Source organism: Macaca thibetana, chromosome X (genome assembly GCF_024542745.1).
Source record: "Macaca thibetana thibetana isolate TM-01 chromosome X, ASM2454274v1, whole genome shotgun sequence".
Classification (NCBI taxonomy): domain Eukaryota; kingdom Metazoa; phylum Chordata; class Mammalia; order Primates; family Cercopithecidae; genus Macaca; species Macaca thibetana.
Window position 1 is genome coordinate 47,302,711 of NC_065598.1, and position 19,569 is coordinate 47,322,279.

General features: G+C 41.8%; 1 protein-coding gene across 9 annotated transcripts in view; it reads left to right on the plus strand.

Moving 5' to 3' along the window:
* Window positions 1-19,569, plus strand: part of LOC126945614 (putative uncharacterized protein FLJ38264) — a 41,534-nt gene that overhangs the window by 11,109 nt on the left and 10,856 nt on the right. For 2 of the 9 annotated variants that reach the window (XM_050775708.1, XM_050775707.1), the window contains exons 2-6: window positions 8,393-8,477; window positions 12,859-12,938; window positions 13,432-13,577; window positions 16,004-16,079; window positions 17,771-19,494. In XM_050775708.1, coding sequence (XP_050631665.1) covers window positions 12,867-12,938; window positions 13,432-13,577; window positions 16,004-16,079; window positions 17,771-17,962 — 486 coding nt within the window. In that variant the 5' untranslated portion in view covers window positions 8,393-8,477; window positions 12,859-12,866 and the 3' untranslated portion in view covers window positions 17,963-19,494. The other 7 variants (XR_007722499.1, XR_007722500.1, XR_007722501.1 and 4 more) reach the window with 6 other exon arrangements.

Here is a 19,569-nt window from a genome sequence, read left to right on the forward strand (position 1 = left end):
AGTAATGCTGTGACTTTTGCAGAATGGTAGAGGTACCAAACAAATGAAGTCTCTGTCTGTGCTGAGCTGCTTGTAGCTGGGGGAGGGGTGACACAAGCACCTCTGTGTTTACGACAACTAGGACTGCGCTGGGTCGGACCCAAAGCCAGCACAGCACTGGGTCTTGCCCAAGGTCCATGGTGTCCATTGCCTGGGTACCGCCTATGTTCACTCAAGGCCCAAGGGCTCTACAGTCAGCAGGCAGTGAATCCAGCCAGGCTTATATATTTCCTTCTGGGTGGCGCGTTCCCTCAGGCCCCAGGCAGGTTCAGAGATGCCATCCAGGAGCCATGGCCTGGAGTCAGGAACCTTAGGAATCAACCTGGTGCTCTAGTCTACTGTGGTGGAGCTGGCACCCAAGCCGTAAGACAAAGTCCTTCCTACTCATGCTTCCCCTTTCTTCAAGCAAGGAAGTCTCTCCCTGTGGCTACCACCACTCTAGGCTTGTGGAAGGTACTGCCTGGCTACTGTTGATGTTCATTTGAGGCCCAAGGGCTTGTCAGTCAGTTTGTTGTGAATGCTGCCAGTCCTGAGTCTCTTCCTTCAGGGCAGTGGGCTCCCCTCTGGCCCAGGGCAGGTCAAGGAGCCAAGGCCTGGAATCGGGGACCCCAGGAACTTAGTTGGTGCTCTACCCCACTGTGGCTAAGCTGGTACCCAAGCTGTAAGACAAAGTCCCCTTCACTCTTCTCTCTCCTTTCCTCAAGCAGAAGGAGTCTCTCCCCATAGCCACCACAGCTGGGAATGTGCTGGGTCACACCTGATGCCAGCATGGCTCTGAATCTCACCCAATGCCCATGGTGAGTAGTGCCTGGCTATCACCTCTAAGTATTCAGGGCCTAATGGCTCTTTAGTCAGTAGGTGATGACTCCTGCCAGGACTGCATCCTTCCCTTGAAGGCAGCAGGTTCCTTTCTGGCCTAGGGTGTGTCTAAAATGCCTGGAAGCTAGGGCCTGGAATGGGGGCCTCAGAATTCTGCCTGGTACCCTATTCTACTGTGGCTGAGCTGGTATCCAAGTTGCAAGACAAAGTCCCTTTAACTCTTCCCTCTCCTCTCTCTAAGCAGAGGGTAAGAGTCTCTCCCAGAGCTGCAAGCTGTGCTGCCTGGGGTTAGAAGAGGGGTGACACAAGCACTCCCTTGGCCACCCCAGCTGCTGTCTCACTAGGTCACATGCACCCCAAGTCCACTGGCTCTAAGCTCAAAACAGCACCAGGATTTGCCTAGGAATTGCAGTCCTTGTGGCCTAGACTGACTTTCAAGTTTATTTAAAACCCTAGAGTTTTTATTTTTATTTTTTATTTTGCTTTAAGTTCCAAGATGCGTGTGCAGAATGTGCAGGTTTGTTACATAGGTATAAATGTGACATGGTGGTTTGCTGCACCTATTGACCTGTCCTCTAAGTTCCCTCCCTTCACCCCCCACCCCCCGACAGGCCCTGGTGTGTGATGTTCCCCTCCCTGTGTCCATGTGTTCTCATTGTTTAATTCCCACTTATGAGTGAGAACATTCAGTGTTTGGTTTTCTGTTCCTATGTTAGTTTGCTGAAGATAATGGCTTCCAACTGCATCCATGTCCCTGCAAAGGACATGATCTCATTCCTTTTTATGGCTACATAGTATTCCATGGTGTATATGTACCACATTTCCTTTATCCAGTCTATCATTGATGGGCATTTGAGTTGGTTCTATGACTTGGCTATTGTGAATAGTGCTGCAATAAACATATACATGCATGTGTCTTTATAGTAGAATGATTTATATTCCTTTGGGTATATACCCAGTAATGAGATTTCTGGGTCAAATGGTATTTCTGGTTCTAGATCCTTGAGGAATCGCCATACTGTCTTCCACAATGGTTGAACTAATTTATATTCCCACTAACAGTGTAAAATAAAACCACACATTTACAACAATCTGATCTTCGACAAACCTGACAAAAACAACCAATAGGGAAAGGATCTCCTATTTGATAAATGGTGCTGGGAAAACTGCCTAGCCATATGTAGAAAACTGAAATTAGGCCTCTTCCTTACACCTTATACAAAAATTAACTCAAGATGGATTAAAGACTTAAATGTAAAAGCCGAAGCCATAAAAACCCTAGAAGAAAACCTAGGCAATACCATTCAGAACATAGGCATGGGCAAAAACTTCATGACTAAAACACCAAAAGCAGTTGCAACAAAAGCAAAGAAATGGGATCTAATTAAACTAAAGAGCTTCTGCACAGCAAAAGGAACTATTATCAGAGTGAACAGGTAAGCTACAGAATGGGAGAAAATTTTTGCAATCCACCCATGTGACAATGGTCTAATATCCAGAATTTATAAGGAACTTAAACAAATTTACAAGAAAAAACAAACAACCCCATCAGAAAGTAGGCAAAGGATATGAACAGACACTTCTCAAAAGAAGACGTTTATGTGGCCAACAAAAATATGAAAAAAAGCTCCACATCAATGATCATTAGAGAAATGCAATCAAAACCACAATGAGATGTCATCTCACGCCAGTCAGAATGGTGATTACTAAAAAGTCAAGAAACAGTAGATGCTGGTGAGCCTGTGGAGAAATAGGAACCCCAGAGTATTTTAGCCAGTGATGGCAGAGCTTGCTGGAACTCAGGTTTTGATTGCTGGGATGGATGTCCTCTGGTTAGGGCTCATCTAAATGCTCCCTCCATAGGCGCCGGCTGAGTTCTGCCCCCATGTTGCTTTTCACTGTGACAGGGCAGCACTGAGTTCCAATGCAAAGTCCCACATTCACTGTGTTCTGCCTTCCCCAAGCACACAGATTCTCTCTCTGCACCACGTGGCCACTGCCAGTTGATGAGGGAGGGATAGTGTAGGCGATTCAAGACTGTTTTCCTACCTTCTTTAGTGCGTCTTTCCTTAAAATAATATTAAAACCAAGTAATGTGATTGCTTACCTGATTTTTGGTTCTTATGAAGGTGCTTTTTTGTGTGTATAGTTGTTCAATTTGGTGTTCCTGTCGGGGTACATTCAGTGGGGGCTTCTATTTGGCCATCTTGCTCTGCTTCCAAGCCTCACTAGATTTTCTTGAATAACCACTTCTCAATTTGTTATATTACTTTGGTAAATTTCCAGAATCTTTAACTGGTTGTTTTTGGCAATTTTCTCCACTTTTGTCTTGCGTTTTGTGGAGAGGATTGCTGAGCTCCTTAGTCAACTTTTCCAGATGTCTCTCCCTTTCTTGTAACTAGAGTTTTGATTGTGTCACTTAAAAAGTGTTAGTATGTTTCACAAAAATGTATACCAGTGTGAATTAGCAGTTTATTTATTTATTTATTTTTTAAGATGGAGTCTTGCTCTGCCGCTCAGGCTGGAGTGCAGTGGCGCAATCTTGGCTTACTATAACCTTCGCTTCCCTGGTTCAAGCCATTCTCCTGCCTCCGCCTCCCAAGTAGCTGGGATTATGGGCATGCACCACCATGCCTGGCTAATTTTTGTATTTTTAGTAGAGGTGGGATTTTGCCAGGCTGGCCAGGCTGGCTTCAAACTCCTGACCTCAGGTGATCCACCTGCCTCGGCCTCCTAAAGTGTTGGGATTACAGGCGTGAGCCACTACACCCATCCTTTGCCCATTTTTTTAGTTGGGTTATTTATTTATTTTGTTTTAGCGAAGTGTAAGAGTTCTTTATGTGTGATTTTTGTGCCATATCTAAGAAGCCATTAAGGGGCAGGATTTGAACACATATCTGGCTCCAGCATTCATGTTCTTAACCATTACGCTACACTGCCTGTCTTGAATTAGCAGTTTAGATGTAAACGATTTATGCATGTTGTGACTTAGACTCTTGATTTATTCCAAACATACTTAGTCACCATGCAGTGTCTGTATTTTTACATGTGTATTTGTATATATGTGATGATTGTGACACATAAGAATGGTTATTGCGTTATTCCCAACAATAGAAGATAATGGTTTGAAGCAGCAATAGATGAGTACTATTATTGCTCTCCCTATTAATGGTGCCCTTATTTCAGCGATGACGTTCTCTGTCTTTTTTGCCCATCGCTTTTGTTTAATAGTCTTTTCTCACTTCTAGAAAAAAATGTATTTCTTCTTTAATATCTGATATGGTTAATGACAGAGCAGGAGCACCATCATCTTAGACAAACGCCACCACTTTAAGTTCCAGCTCCCTTTCTAGCCTCATGAATTTCAAGGAAACACTTCTGTTCTAACTACAAGCAGCCAGAAAAGAGCAGACAGTAAAACACAAATAAGACAGCTCAGGCACAGAGGGAGGCGGGGAGGTAGTCTCTTGGGTAACTGCCGAACTTCACCCTCATACAATGGGCACCAGTAAAACAGTGGGCCTTACTAAGCACATTACTTTCCCTTCAGGTGCACCAAGATAGGGAAACTAAAAGTAGACTGGGGGGTATGCCTGCAGCTGCAGGAAGATATATGTGAACAGACACACAACTCTCCCTCCCAGATAAGCAAAAGAAGAGACATAGAAGCAGTCCAGGCCTCTGATCAACCCTTCCACCCTAAATCCTTAAAAACTCTTAGTCTGTAAGAGAGTGGGCTCTGATCTCACTTGGCCAGAAGCCCCTATCAGGTTTGTTTTCTCTAAAATAAACCTGTGCTTGACTGTTGAGCCCCCTTTCATGTTTCTTTCCTCTTTCTTTAATTCTTAATTAGGCTTTGTGTTCCCCACCCAAATCTTATCTTGAATTATAATCCCCATAATCCCCACGTGTCAAGGGAGAGACCAGGTAGAGGTAATTGAATTGAATCATGGAGGTAGTTTCCTCCATGCTGTTTTCATGATAGTGAGTGAGTTCTCACGAGATCTGATGGTTTTATAAGGGGCTCTTCCCCTTTTAGTTGGCACTTCTCCTTCCTGCCACCTCATGAAGACAGTGTCTTGCTTCCCCTTTGACTTCTGCCATGATTGCAAGTTTCCTGAGGCCTTCCCAGCCATGCTGAGCTGTGAATTATTTAAACTTCTTTTCTTTGTAAATCACCCAGTCTCAGGCAGTTCTTTAAAGCTGTGTGAAAATGGACTAATACAGTATCCCTCATAGCAGATGAAATATTGCGTCCTTACCATGTACATCTGCGGTTAATCCATTGGTGTAACTTGACAAACGTAGTCAGATGGTGTTTAAAATATATTCATACTTACATAAATAGACATTACTTTAAGGTTCCTGCACTACTTATTTCTTAGTTACCTTAGATTAGGTAACAGGAATAATTTTTTTGTTTTATTTTTCTGTAACCAACTGAAAGAATAAGTCATATCCCATTCTAGTATGTTCTGAAAAATTTTAAGGCTTTAATGTTAAAAGTTGTCATTCCTTTTCTTTTCTTTTCTTGTTTTTAGAGACAGGGTCTCCCTCTGTTGCCCAGGCTAGAGTGCAGTGGTGCTATCTTGACTCACTGCAGCCTTGACCACCTGGGCTCAAGCAGTCCTCCCACCTCAGCCTCCCAAGTAGCTTGGGCCATAGGCACGTACCACCACACTCAGCTAATTTTAAAAAAACAGTTATTTCTAAGATGATTTTGTCTAAAATGATTCTCCTATTAACATAGGTGAATTTTTTTGTTGTTGTTTTTATAGAAGTTAAATATTATTCCCTTTTTTTTGAGACAAGATTTTGCTCTGTTACCTGGGCTGGAGTGCAGTGGCATGATCATAGCTTACTGCAGCCTCTACCTCCTGGATTCAAGCGATTGTCCTGCCTCTACCTTTCAATTAGCTAGGACTAAAAGTGTGTGCCACCATGCCTGGCTAATTAAGAAATTTTTTTTTTTTTTTTAGAAACAGGATTTTGCCATGTTGCCCAGGCTGGTCTTGAACTCCTGGCCTCAAGCAATCCTCCCACCTCAGCTTCCCAGAGTGTTGGGGTTACAGACATGAGCCACTGCACTCAGCCAAATGTAATTCCTGTCACCACAAATATCTGGCTCAGATTTTCCTTATCTATCTTATAATATTTAAAATTCATAACTAATGAATTTTAGAATCTTAGTTCTGTTTTCATTAGTCTATTCAACATGTTTAAGTTCTGAAAATGCTTTGATGGACATTATTTGTATACAAATGTCTCAATTTATGGCCTTATAAATGATTTATAATTTGTTTCCTTTTTAAAATGTTGCCATCTGTAATGGTTATACACAAATCATTTTTTGATTTATGTTTTTGTTATGTTTGAAACTAAACACTTGGTTAATTCATCAAAAAATTGCTTTAAAAAAAGTCTGCCAGTGCACTCATTTGAAAATTTGATTTTGCCAAATGATTTTTAAAATTTAGTTTTTGTGCAAACACAAAAATAGTAATTATTTGACTTTATAAAGTAAAATATTTCAGATTACTGGCAAATATTCTTTGAAAGCAAATTTGCTTATGGATAATACAAATAGGATTATTTAGAACCCAGGATATACAATATAATGACCACATGGTTTAAGACATAATGTGAAATTTACTGCTAGACATGTTAGAATCTTCTCTAATGACTATGAGTTGTTAAATTTTTAAAATAATTCTCTAGATAATCCTGATATCTTTTTCTTTATTTTTTTGAGGCAACGCGACTAAATGAATAAAAGTTTAGACATTTTATTTCTTTCTGGTTAGTTGTTCTTTTTATTCTTTTTCCCCTTTTTATATTTGTTCCTTTTATTCTTATGCAGCAATCATCTTTTTGCACTAACAATAACTTTTCATTCATTCGTAATAAGAAAGTATTTGCCAGGCACTGTTTCAAGGGCTTTCCATGTATTATTTCATTGAATACCCTCAAAAACCCTATTATGATCCCCATTTTACAGATGAGGAAGATTAGGCAGAGAAAAATGAGGCAACTTGACTGAGGCCACTCTACTAAGTGGTAGAGCCCAGATTTGAGCTGGGTTTCTAGCCCCATAGTGCATGCTCTTCACTAATGTGCAATTTGTTGAACAATTCCTTTGTGCCAGGCACTATTCAAAGCAATGGATCTACAGTAGTGACTAAGACAAAGTCCTTGATCTCATGGTGCTTACATTCTAGTAGCAGGAGTGTTAGGGGTAGGGTGGGAGATGGATGATAAACCAACGAGCAAGTGCAATGGAAGAGCGTGTAGTGGGACACAGAAAAGTGTGGAGGTTGGAGTTTCTATTCTGTACAGGGTAGGCAAGGAAAACCTCTCAGTTAAGGAATAGTTGAAAAGAGAGCCATGTGAGTTGAGAAAGAGCAAAGGCTCTGAAGCTGTGCCTGGGATGTTCCAGCAACTGCAAGGGTATCAGTGAGCCCAAAGTTGAACACATAAAGGCAAGAAGGGAAGAAGGTGAAATCAGAGATGTAGCAGGTCTTGATCTGATAAGGCCTTGTAAGTCATTGTAAGGACTTTGCCTTTTTCTACCAATGAGGTAAGGATGCATTAGAGGGCTTTGATCAGAAATATCAGTGATATCACTTATGTTTTTGAGGAATCCTTATGGCTATCATATTTAAAATTGACTGTAGAGGGATGAGGGCGGAAGCAGGAAGACCAGTTAGGAGACTGCTAGGAAATCCAGATGAGAGATAATAGTGGTTTGAACCAGGGTGGCAGCAATGGAGGGGGCAATAAGTTGTCAGATTCTGGATATAATTTCAAGATAGAACTGACGGTATTTTCTGATGGGTTAGCTGGTATATAAGGGAAAAAGAAGTGAAGAATGAGATAAGGCTGGGCATGGTGGCTCATGCCTGTAATCCCAGCACTTTGGGAGGCTGAGGCAGGAGGATCACTTGAGGCCAGGAGTTCGAGGCCAGCCTGGGCAACATAGAGTGATACCATCTCTACAAAAAAGGCAACAATTAGCAGGGTATGGTGGCAAATGCTTGTGGTCCCAGCTACTCAGGAGGCTGAGGTGGGAGAATGGCTTGATCCTGGCCGGTTGAGACTGTAGTGAGTCTTGATCATGCCACTGCACACCAGCCTGGGTGACAGAGCAAAACCATCTCTCTCAAAATAATAATAATGACACAAAAGAAAGGGGCCAAGTGTTTGTGACATGAGCAAATGAAAACATCATAGTTTCCATTGCCTTAGGTAGAAACACTGTGGAAGGAGGAGACTTGGCTGGTGGTGGGGAGACGAATTTGGTTGTTGAGATATTAAGTTAGACATTGCCTGCATGGCATCTAAGTGGAAAATGTCTGTGTGCTGTTTTCCATGAATCGGGATGTAGAGGTATAGCTGTAAATATAAATCCGAGGGTACTGGGTATGTAAATCGTACTTAAAGTCACAAGACTGGATACTGTCACCTAGGGAGTGCATAGAGGGAGCAAAGAGAAGAGGCCTGAGAACTCACCTCTGTGACACTCCCTCTTTTCCAGATGGCAGAGATGAGGAGCAACCAGCAAATGGGATTGTGAGAGTGGCGTGTGAGGTAGGAGAAAGAAGAGAATCGAATCTAGGAAGGTAAGTGATTAGTATGTTTTAAGAAGAGAGGGATCAATTCTATCAATTGCTGACAGGTCGGGTAAGATGAGGAATTACCATTGGATTTCACACCATGAAGGTCATTGGTGACTGTCAAAAACCGATTGAATAGTGAAAGGGACAGAATCTTCATTGGAGTGGGGCAGAGAGAAAGTGGAAGGATAATAATTGGAGACAGCAAGGATAGACAGCATTTCTTTTTACCCTTACAGCCTATTTTATCTAATATTAATATAACTATATCAGCCTTTTTTGGGTCAGTATTTATTTGGTATATCTCTTTCCTTTTCTTTCTTTCTTTCTTTGTTTCTTTCTCTCTCTCTTTTTGACAGGTTCTTGCTCTGTTGCCCAGGCTGGAGTGCAGTGGCATGATCTCAGCTCACTGCAACCTCTGTCTCCTGGGTTCAAGCGATTCTCCCACCTCAGCCTCCTCAGTAGTTGGGACTACAGGCATGCACCACCAGGCCCGGCTAATTTTTTGTATTTTTGGTAGAGACAGGTTTTGCCATGTTGGTCAGACTGGTTTCGAACTCCCGGCCTCAAGCGATCCTCTCACCTTGGCCTACCAAATTGCTGGGATTACAGGCGTGAGCCACTGTGCCTGGCCTGGTATGTCTTTTTCAATTTTTTTTATTGTGGTAAAATATACATAACATAAAATTTACAATTTTAACCATGTTTACTTTTCCATTCTTTTATTTTTAACCTCCTGGGACCTTCGGTTTTTGTTGTGCCTTTTGTAAACAGGTGAAAAGTCAGGACAGGATTTAAAATGCTGTAGTCCTTTGTACTATGGGTAAAAATATTCACAAATATTTATGTAGTTTTGGATGCTTAAAAGCTCAAATAGGCTTTACAAGAATAGATATAGAACAAACAAATTAGAGCAGGGAGAAAATGGAATGAGAGAACATTAAAAACAAAAAATTTTGACAGAGAAAAAGGCTAGAAAGGAAGAAAAAAACAAATAAAAATAGAAAAAGTAGGACAAATAGAAAACATTCAATAAGATGGGAGAAATAAATTCAAGTATGTTAATAATCATAATAAATGCAATGGATTAATCTCATCACTTAAAAGATAAATATTTTCACTGAATTAAAAAATGCAAGTTACAGTTTGTTTTCAGGAGGCATCTAAAGGATAAGGTGAGAAAGGTTGAAAGTCAAAGGATGGTGTAGTTATACTAATAGCAGACAAAATAGATCTTAAGGCCAAAAATACTAAAAATAAGGAGAATAACTACATAATGATAAATTCATTTCACTAAGAAGTTTTAATGCAGAAATCATATGCACTTAATATATAGTGATCTCAAAACATACAAGACAAAAGTTGATAGAACTTCTAGAATTAAAAATGAGAAATCTATCATGATACCACAGAGCACTTATACTTGCTGGGATGTAGGAGGACAACTCAGATTTTATGTTGCTAGTGAGTACCTTCAGGTATCACTACACCACTTACAGATATCATTTTCCAATCAAGGACAAAATAGTTGGGGCCAAAAAGTCCGGGTTATAAACTTGGTATAAACTCTACCACGGACTTTATACAAATTCAGGCATTGTAACCTAAACTCTCTAAGTCATAGTTTTCTAATCAGTAAAATGGCAATACAAATCCCTACCCGTTTGAGATGTGGTGGGGAATAAATCATACAGTACATGTGGTAGAAAGATCCCCTCCCCCATTGTTTCCGTAGCTGGCTCTGTCTGGACCAGATGACAAGATTCAGGGTGATTTCCCTTCGAAAGTGTCATTCCCTTCTAGGTGCCCAGAAGGTCACTGTTCTTCTATGGGGGATTTATGAGTGTTTTGGGCCATTGAAAATAGGGTTTTCACATGAAGTTTTTACACTATGTGCAGCAGAATGACATATTTGTTTTAGCAGAATTTTAATACTGTGTTCACTTGTGGCCAACTATGTAGGATGAGATGCTCCAAATGTCTCCTTATTGTCACCTCCATGACCTATGCCCCATAAACCCTGGGAAAAACAATATAAACATGCCCTCATTGGTACCTCAGCCCTCACACCTAGGTTCTCAGCCCCTTTGCCATTTCTTCTTCCTCCTCCTCCTCCTCTTCTTCTCCTTTTCTTCTTTTTCTCCCTTTCCTTCCTTTCCTTTTCCTTCCTTCCTTCCTTCCTTCCTTCCTTCCTTCCTTCCTTTCTTTCTTTCTCTTTCTTTTTCTTTCTTTCTCTCTCTTTCTTTTCTTTTCTTCTTTCTTTTTTCTTCTCCTTCTTCCTTCTTCTTCCTTCCTCCTCCTTCTCTTCTTCTTTATTCTCCTCCTCTTCATCCTCCTCCTCCTTCCTCCTTTCTTTCCTTTTCTTTCTTCTTTTTCTCTTCTTCGTTTATTCTCCTTTTACCTTCTTCTTCCTTCTCCCGCCCACCTTCTCCCTCCTCCTCCTTCTTTCCTCTTCTTCCTCTTCCTTTTTTTTTTTTTGTAGAGACTAGGTCTTGCTATTGCTGCTCAGGCTGGTCACGAAGCCATTTCTAAACATTTTCTATCCTCATCAACTGAACAAGAATCTGGGCCTAACATTTCTCCCTGCTCAACCCAACCATAATGTATCACCTACCTAAAAGCCATTCTTTTTCTTTTTCTTTTTTTTTCTTTTTTTCTAATTTGGTCTTGAGGTCTCTCTCCTGAGAGTGGCCATAAACTCTAACCCCATCCTGCTGGGGCTCCAGGGAATGTGGTTGTGGGTGTTTACAATGTGCCTTCCAGAGAATTCTTTATTCTGGTGGGCGGCTTAGTGCCTGTGTCTGACCCGTGACCAGATGTCCCTCTCCCAGAAAACCTGTTTATTCTGGCAGACGCCCTTGTGGCTCTTGTCTGACCTGGGTACAGCTTATTCCTACCAAGATAGTCACTCTCTAGGAGAGCCCTGACCGGGAGAGAAGTTAGGTTTGGGTGTGTGGGGCAAGTGAGACGCAGAGAAGGCAACTCGACAGAACACAGGAAGTCATGGAGGCAGCGCATTCCTTATAGACGGAAGAGGGCAGCACACCTTGCAGGGCCAACGGGACGCAGAGAGCTGTCCACGACACACATGCTCAGCCAGAGAGTGGGGACAGAGAGGGTTACTGGGGGGGACGGACCTGTGGGATGAAGCCTTTTTGGGGGTCTAGGGCATTACCCAAGCAGCTTTCTCATGGAGAGTTCTAATTGGTGGGTTTAGAGCAAGCTGGTGCAAGTTCCATGGAGTCACGCTGTGACTGGGAGGTGGTCACTGTGGCATATCTGTGCAGTTCACGCGGGGTGTAGGGATCAGAGGGGCTAGTCAAGTGGGTTGTGTCTAGCTGTCCTTTGGGGAAGTGGTCACCAGCAGGTGATCATAAGCAGATATCTGGGTCAACCACATTGAGGAACAGGTGGAGAACTGGAGACTGTGTAAAGGGTGACTAAGCACTGCTTCTTTCTTGTATGAGAAAGTCCAACTTATATTTAGACTGGATGTCATGAAATTCTAGGAATTCACTACAGCCTTGCTCTGTGGGGTGTAGAAATCCCTTCACTTTGGCACTGGTTTGGGGGAGCCTGTTCTGGAAAGTCCCCAGCCCGCCCTCCTGAGGCTGGTAAAATAAACTGTTATACAATGTGGTTGGTTGGTTTGTGTGTTTTGCTAGCTCTGCTGTGTTAGCCACGAGGACCACAGCCAGCTTCACAACCATACCCCTTTCCAAGTTGCATTTTTCTTTGTCTTTCAGTGACTTTGGGGCTTCTCATTTTCCCTTGACCATCTGTAATAAAAGAAAGAAGTTGGGAATGGGGTCGTAATGTGTCTGGTAAATCTTATAATTCATTCATAATTGGGAAAATCAGGAAACAATCCAAATATCTCTCAACTTGTGTATGGATCAGCACATTGTGATTCATCCATACAATGGACTTATTTATTACACAGCCATAACAAGAAACGAAATTACTGACTAATACAATGTGGATGAATTTCAAAAGCATATGCTGAGTGAAAGAAGCCACACACAAAATACTCCATTTTGTGTGGTTATGTGACTCCATATGCATAGCTCTGTACTGTGTGATTATCCAAAACCCTAGAACAGCAAATCTAGTGTCTAGGGACAGAAAGAAGGTCATTGGTTATCTGTGGTGGGAGACAGTAGATAGACTGAGAAGGGGCATGAGGGAGCCTTCTGGGGGAGTATTCTATATGCAGATTTGAATGAGTTGTCAAAAACCAGGCAGTACACTTACAATGTTTGAGCACACTGTATGTTTTACTGTGTATTTTATCCCCCAATAAGAGAAAAGTTAAAATAAAAAATGTACATATATACCATGGAATACTACGCAGCCATATAAAGGAACGAGATCATGTCTTTTGCAGGGACATGGATGGAGCTGGAAACCATTATCCTCAGCAAACTAATGCAGGAACAGAAAACCAAACACTGCATGTTCTCACTTGTAAGTGGGAGCTGGACGGTAGACATGGACATGGGGAGGGGAACAACACACACTGGGGCCTGTTGGGGGTGGGGGTTGGGGGAGGGAGAGCATCAGGATAAATAGCTAATGCATGTGGGGCTTACTACCTAGGTGATGCGTTGATAGGTGCACGTTTACCTACGTAAAAAACCTGCATATGCTGCACATGTACCCCAGAACTTAAAATAAAATTACATTAAAAAAAAGAAAATATTGGACTCCACTTAAGACAGGCTGAATCAGAAACTATAGGGGTTGAACTCAGCAATCTGTGTTTTACCAAACCCATCAGGTTATTCTGATACACACTAAAGTTTGAGAATTGTGGCACTATAAAACAAAAACCAAGAAACGTAGAACACAGGATTTACCTCAGAAAAATACCAGCCCATGCTTTTGCAAAGAAACATAGCTGTGGTTTTCCTAAACTTATCAATGTTTTCACAGATTCTTTCTACTTTTCTAACTTTAGCACCTGCAGGGATCCTCCCTTGTGGCCCTCTCCCTGCTTGAAGTCCCACCCAAAAGGCTTGGGGACATAGCAGCAGCTGCCTCGGTACAGAGGATAGATAAATTTTGTTTGATGCCCTCTCTCCATACTACAATGCCTGGACCGAGGTTAGTGCCATAAATATGTGCCAAATGTATGAAGGTAGGTCTCCCTCAGCTTCCAAGAAGTCATGTCATCTCCTGGACTTTTTTTGAGGTGTGTGGCTCTTTATGAGTTATTTGGTTTATGTGCAAGAAAAATCCTTTCTCAGGGAGGGAGGGCTGCAATAGGGTGGAGCAGTAGGGGCTGTTTGTTGCTCTCCTCCCTTGATTTCTGTCTTTATCTGGTTCCCAGTGGACCTTTGCCAGAGTCAGTGTCCTTGTGCATTTCACAGAGACAAGCATAGAAGTAACTATCTTGCTGGTACAAACTGATCTGAAATGCACATTCCCACAGTATTTCTGATTGTTTTCTTTATTGGAGTATAATTTATATGCAGCGAAATGCTTCCATCTTGGGTATATAGCACGTTGAGTTTTTACAAATGTATAGACCCATGTAAATAACCTTCATCTCTACCAAGATACTTCTGTTACCTCAGAAAGTTCCATCTTCCCAGTCCTCTTCACCAGTCCTAAAACTTCACGTAATGGAATCCATACAATATGTGCTATTTTCTTTCTGGTTTCTTTTATTCAATACACACACACACATCACACACATACACACACACACATATTTATATTTAATATAAATATTTATATGTGTGTGTGTATATGTGTATATATATGTATAAGTGTGTGTATATATATAATATATATAAAAAATAAATTATATATATTAGAGGGACAGGGTCTCACTCTGTTATCCAGGCTGGAGTGCAGTGGTGCCATCATAGCGCACTGCAGCCTCAACCTCCTGGGCTGAAGTGATCCTCCCACCTCAGTCTCCCAAGTAGCTAGGACTACAGGTGCACCACCAAGCCCTGGTAATTTTTGTATTTTTATTTTTGTAGAGACAGGGTCTCGCTGTGTTGCTTAGGCTGGTCTCAAACTCCTGGGCTCAAGCGATCCTCCTGCCTCAGCCTTCCAAAGTACTGGGATTACAGGTGTAGGCTACCACACCCGGCCTTATTGGGCATGTTGTTTTTGAGATTCCTCCATGCTGTTGCATGTATCAATTTTTTGTTCCTTTTTATTTTGAATACTATTCCATTGTATGGATGTTCCCCAGGCTCTTTATCCAGTCACCTGCCAATGGTTAGTTTGGGGTTATTATGAATAAAGTTGCTATGAACATTCATGAGTGCCACTGAGTTGATTCCTGGAATGGAAGCCATAACTTGCTTCAGGAGTGGTCAGTGTTTCACCTCTTCATGGGTCAGTTTCAGACACTATATGGATTAGCAATTGGCAGTCTGAAAGATCAGTGGTTGAAGACCTGCTGGGAGCATGGCATTGGGGAACCTGCATTGGACATTATTCAGGGTTCTCATGGAAGGTTGCTAATGGCCCACTCTGGGACATAGCAATTGGTTGTTACTGTGGATAAATGTTAGGAGGAACCTGGGCCATGCCAGTGATTGGGGGACTTTAAAATGTCCACTACAGTCCCTGTAGTTCAGCCATGGGTGGCTTCTGCTGGTCAGTGATTGGCAGCCAGAGGAATCAGGGTGATGGTTCCAGGGATTTGGGACCTGAGGTTACCAAAGATCAACAGTCTTAAGTTGATCAGCTATTGGTGGACCTGATGCTCACTTGATGTTTGGTGTCCATCACCAAAAGAAGGGGATGGGGAAGGTAAGTTTGAGTTTTTCGTCTTTGTCAGAGAGAGCTGTGTAGGTTGCCCTGAATGTGCACTGAAACATGCGAAAGATCAGTTTGTGTGCACGAGATATCATCCCTCAGCTGGAACGCTTGCTTAGAAGACAGTGGAAAATAGAAATACCATTTATTGGGAGCCAACTCTGTATGGGGTTCCATATGGCGTTTCAGCTGCTACTATTATAAAATGGGCCAAATGATAATCATTGTTATCCAGCTGACAGAGTTGCTGTGATTAAATTAAATGAGGTACCTGGCGTCTGTCCCCAGAGCCTCAGGGCAGGAGCAGGTGAGTCAGGGGAAGCAGCAGATTCCAGACCTGCTGCCTTGGAGACAGATTAGGATCCTCCCACTGAGAGTGAGTGCCACGTGGCTGATGCTGCCACGTCCAGAGCCCTGCATGCTTCAGTGGACTGTGTGACTCAGCTGGTGGAGAAGAGGGAATGTGGAGGGTCTAGCCCCATGGCCTAGGGAAGAAGGAAAAGGCAGCTCCCTGCAGGGTGTCTGAGGGGGAGGTCCGGGTGGGAACAGCCACTGGCCACAACCCAAGAAGATGCTAAACCCCACCCCAACAGGGACCCGTCCCTTTCCATTGGTTCATTGGTTCATTACAGACATCAGATGATCCCCCCCAGAGCCCCCTTCCCGCTCCCCCGCACAGTACTGTTAAATAAACTATAGACTTAATTCAAATTTCACCAGTTTTTCCACTAATCTTTTTTCTGTTTCAGGAATTCCTCCCATGTTTTGTTTCTCAGTCCTTCCTTGTCTTTCGTGACCTTGACACTTTTGAAGAATACAATTGAGGTATTTTGTAGAATGTCTCTCAATTTAGGTTTGTCTGATGTTTCCCATGATTACACTGAGGTTACACATTTTAGCAAGAATGCTGCAGAAGTGTTCTTAGGGCATCTTACTGGGAGGTACGTGATGTTGATGTTAACCTTGATCATTTGGTTAAAGTAATGTCTGCCAGTTTCTCCAGTGTAAAGTTCCTATTTTTCCTGTTGTATTTAATAAATGTCTTGCAAGAGATATTTTGAGATTATGCAAATATCCTGTTTCTATTCAAACTTTTGCCTGCAAATTTTAGCATCCATTAGTAGATCATGCTTGCAACAATTATTATTGTGATACTTGCCCAGTGACAATTTCATGTTGTCTCATTCTCTACATTTATTAATTGGAATTCCTCTATAAGAGAAAGCTATCCTGGCTGGGTGCCATGGCTCACGCCTATAATCTGACCACTTTGGGAGGCTGAGGCAGGTGGATCCCTTGAGCCTAGGAGTTCAAGAGCAACCTGGGCAACATGGCGAAACCCCATCTCTCCAAAAAAAAAAAAATTAGCCGGCATGGTCATGCACACCTGTGGTTCCAGCTACTCAAGAGGCTGAGGGGGAGGATCTCTTGTGCAGTGAGCTAACATCGTGCCACTGCATTCCAGCCTGGGTGCCAGAACAAGACCCTGTCTCAAAAAAAAAAAAAAGCTTCTCTTTCTCTCTGATTTATTTATTCAACTTTTAAATTTACATCAGTATAAATGTGTGGCTATTTTATTGTATAGATTATTCTTCATTATTTATTGTGTTACTCAAATTATTCCATCTGTGGTCATTGGGAGCTCTCAAGGTTGACTCCTGTGTCCTTTTAAAATATTTAAATAAACTTTTAATTTATAAGAGTTTTAGATTTATAGACAAGTTCCAAAGATAGTACAGAGAGTTTTCATATACCCCTCACCCAGTTTTCCCTATTGTTAACCTTCCATATTGCTATGGTACATTTATCACAAGTAAGGAACCATCATTGATACATTACTGTGAACTAAACTACACACATCTTTTGGATTCCACTAGTTTTAAAATAATGTCCTTTTTCTGTTCCAGGATCTCATCCAGGATGCCACATTACATTTAGTTGTCACATCTCTTTGGTCTCCACAGTCTCCTTTAGATTGTGACAATTGCTTATACTTTTCTTGTTTTTGATGACCTTGAAAGTTTTGAGGAGTACTGGTCAGGTGTTTGATGGAATATTCTTCAGTTTAGATTTGTCTGCTATTTCCCTCATTACTGGACTGGGGCTTTGGATTTGGGGAAGAATACCACATAAGTGAAGTATCCTTCTCATCACTTCACATCAGGGGTACACGCCATCAACATGACTTAGCACTGACAATATTAACCTTGATCACCTGGCAGGCATTTGCCAGATTTCTCCACTGAAAGTTCCTTGTTCTCCCTTTTTTATACTTTGCTCTGTGGAAGCAAGTCACTAAGCACACACATATCTGGGGGAGGAGTGGGAGGTTACCACCTCCTGCAAGGGGGGTTATTTATTTACACAAGTTATTTGGAATTTTCCAAAGGATTTGTCTCCTCTCTCCTGTTTATTAATTTATTCAATCTTGTGTTTACAACAGCATGGACTCACGGACATTTATTTTACTCTGTGGCTTATAAGTCAGTACTACCATTGTTTATTTTGTTCCTCAGATTCCAGCTTTGGCCATGGGGAACTCCTTCATGCTGGCTCCTGCATCCTTCGGACATGCCCTGTCCTTCTGTGAGCACGGTCTTACTTTCTGGCCCCACAAGATATTCCAGGCTCATCTTGTAATTTCCCTGCTCCAGTCTTGGACTCAGCCACTTCTCCAAGAAGCTCTGATTCTTTTTCTTAGAGAATGATATTGAGAAACCAAGATCTGGGGACTAAGTGTTCAACTTGTGTTCCACTGTTACTTTAATGTATCCCTGGAATCCAATCAAGAGATAGAAACCACATAGTAGTTTAAATACAGAATGTTTAATGTAACTATTAACTATAACAGGAGATTGGAGAAATGGGGGATTGACTAATAAGAAGTAAGAAGAACCCTCACCCCTCCCAAAACAAAGGAGGAATAGCAGATTTAGGGGGTAGCCATTGTCCCCAGCGCCTAAGAAAGAGGCCACTCTCCATCTCTCCACCCCCTCTCAGAACCAGATCTCACTGGAAAGGGCACCACTGTGACCTACTGGATGGCAGAGAAGATTGCTGGGGTGCTTTGTTAGTGTGGCTCGATGGAAATCTGCCCTCCGTGATGCAGAAGGAAGCTGTCCATGGGCAGGAGTCGTGATTTGGAACTCACAGCAAAGCCACTCAAGGGCTGCCGGGAGAAGCTGTTCATAGGGATGTGATACATGCTGCTGGCCACCTAGAGATGCATTGCGTAAGCCGCAGGTGCTGCAGGAGCCTGATGAGGGGAGCTCGTGAGAACCAGGAAGAGAAATCTCTTCCTCTTCCAAAGTCTTTCTAGTGCTCTCTGCTGATAATTGAAACATTTAGGTGAATTCATCTGTTTCCCATGTTCTTCAGCGTCACTATGCTATTCGTTTTTAATACATGTATGTTCATTTGTTAGTTTGTATGCCATTTAGAGTTTCCCCCACATCATAGTGTATTTTGAATTTGATTTTTTTTAGGGTATTTGAAACAGTATGGTTCCAAGAGACAAAGCTGCACAAAAGGTCTCTTCAAAGAAGTGCCACTTATCTCATCCCTACTATCCTGTCCCTTTCCCACCATCCACTTATAAGTAAGTAATCTCTTTAGTTTCTATTATAGTTTATCCCCCTGTGTTTCTTTTTCTCAAATGAGCAGGTACATGTATATCTTCTTATATTCCTTCTTTCTGTGAAGGATAGCATACGGTAGATATTCTTTAGAGCTTTGCTTTTTCACTTAAAGATATGTCCTAGAAATTATTCTGTATTAATTCATGATGTTCTTCTTTTTAACAGTTACCTAGTACTCCATTGTGCGTATCTACCTTAGTTTATTCAACTACTCTCCTATGTATAGACCTTTATATTTTGTAATTACGATACTGTAATGAATAACTTTGTGCATTGTATTTTGCTATTGTTGGAGAGGTATCTTCAGGGTATTGTTAAGTATTCTCCAATTCCCCTCCAGAAGGGCTGTACCAGTTTGCATTCCCAACAGAAATATACAAGAGTGACTGTTCCCCCTACAGCTTCACCAACATAATATCTTGTCATACTTTTAATATTCACCAGCCCAAAAGATGAGAAATGAAATCTCAATGTTGTTTTAATGTGCATTTCTCTAATTATAAATGAGTTTGAACTTTAAAAATATGTTTGGTTGAATAATATTCCATTGTGTGTGTGTGTGTGTGTGTGTGTGTGTGTGTGTGTGTGTGTGTGGGTATATATATATATATAAAAACATTTTCTTGATCCATTTGTCTATTAATGGACAGGTAGGTTGTTTCCATATCATGGCTATT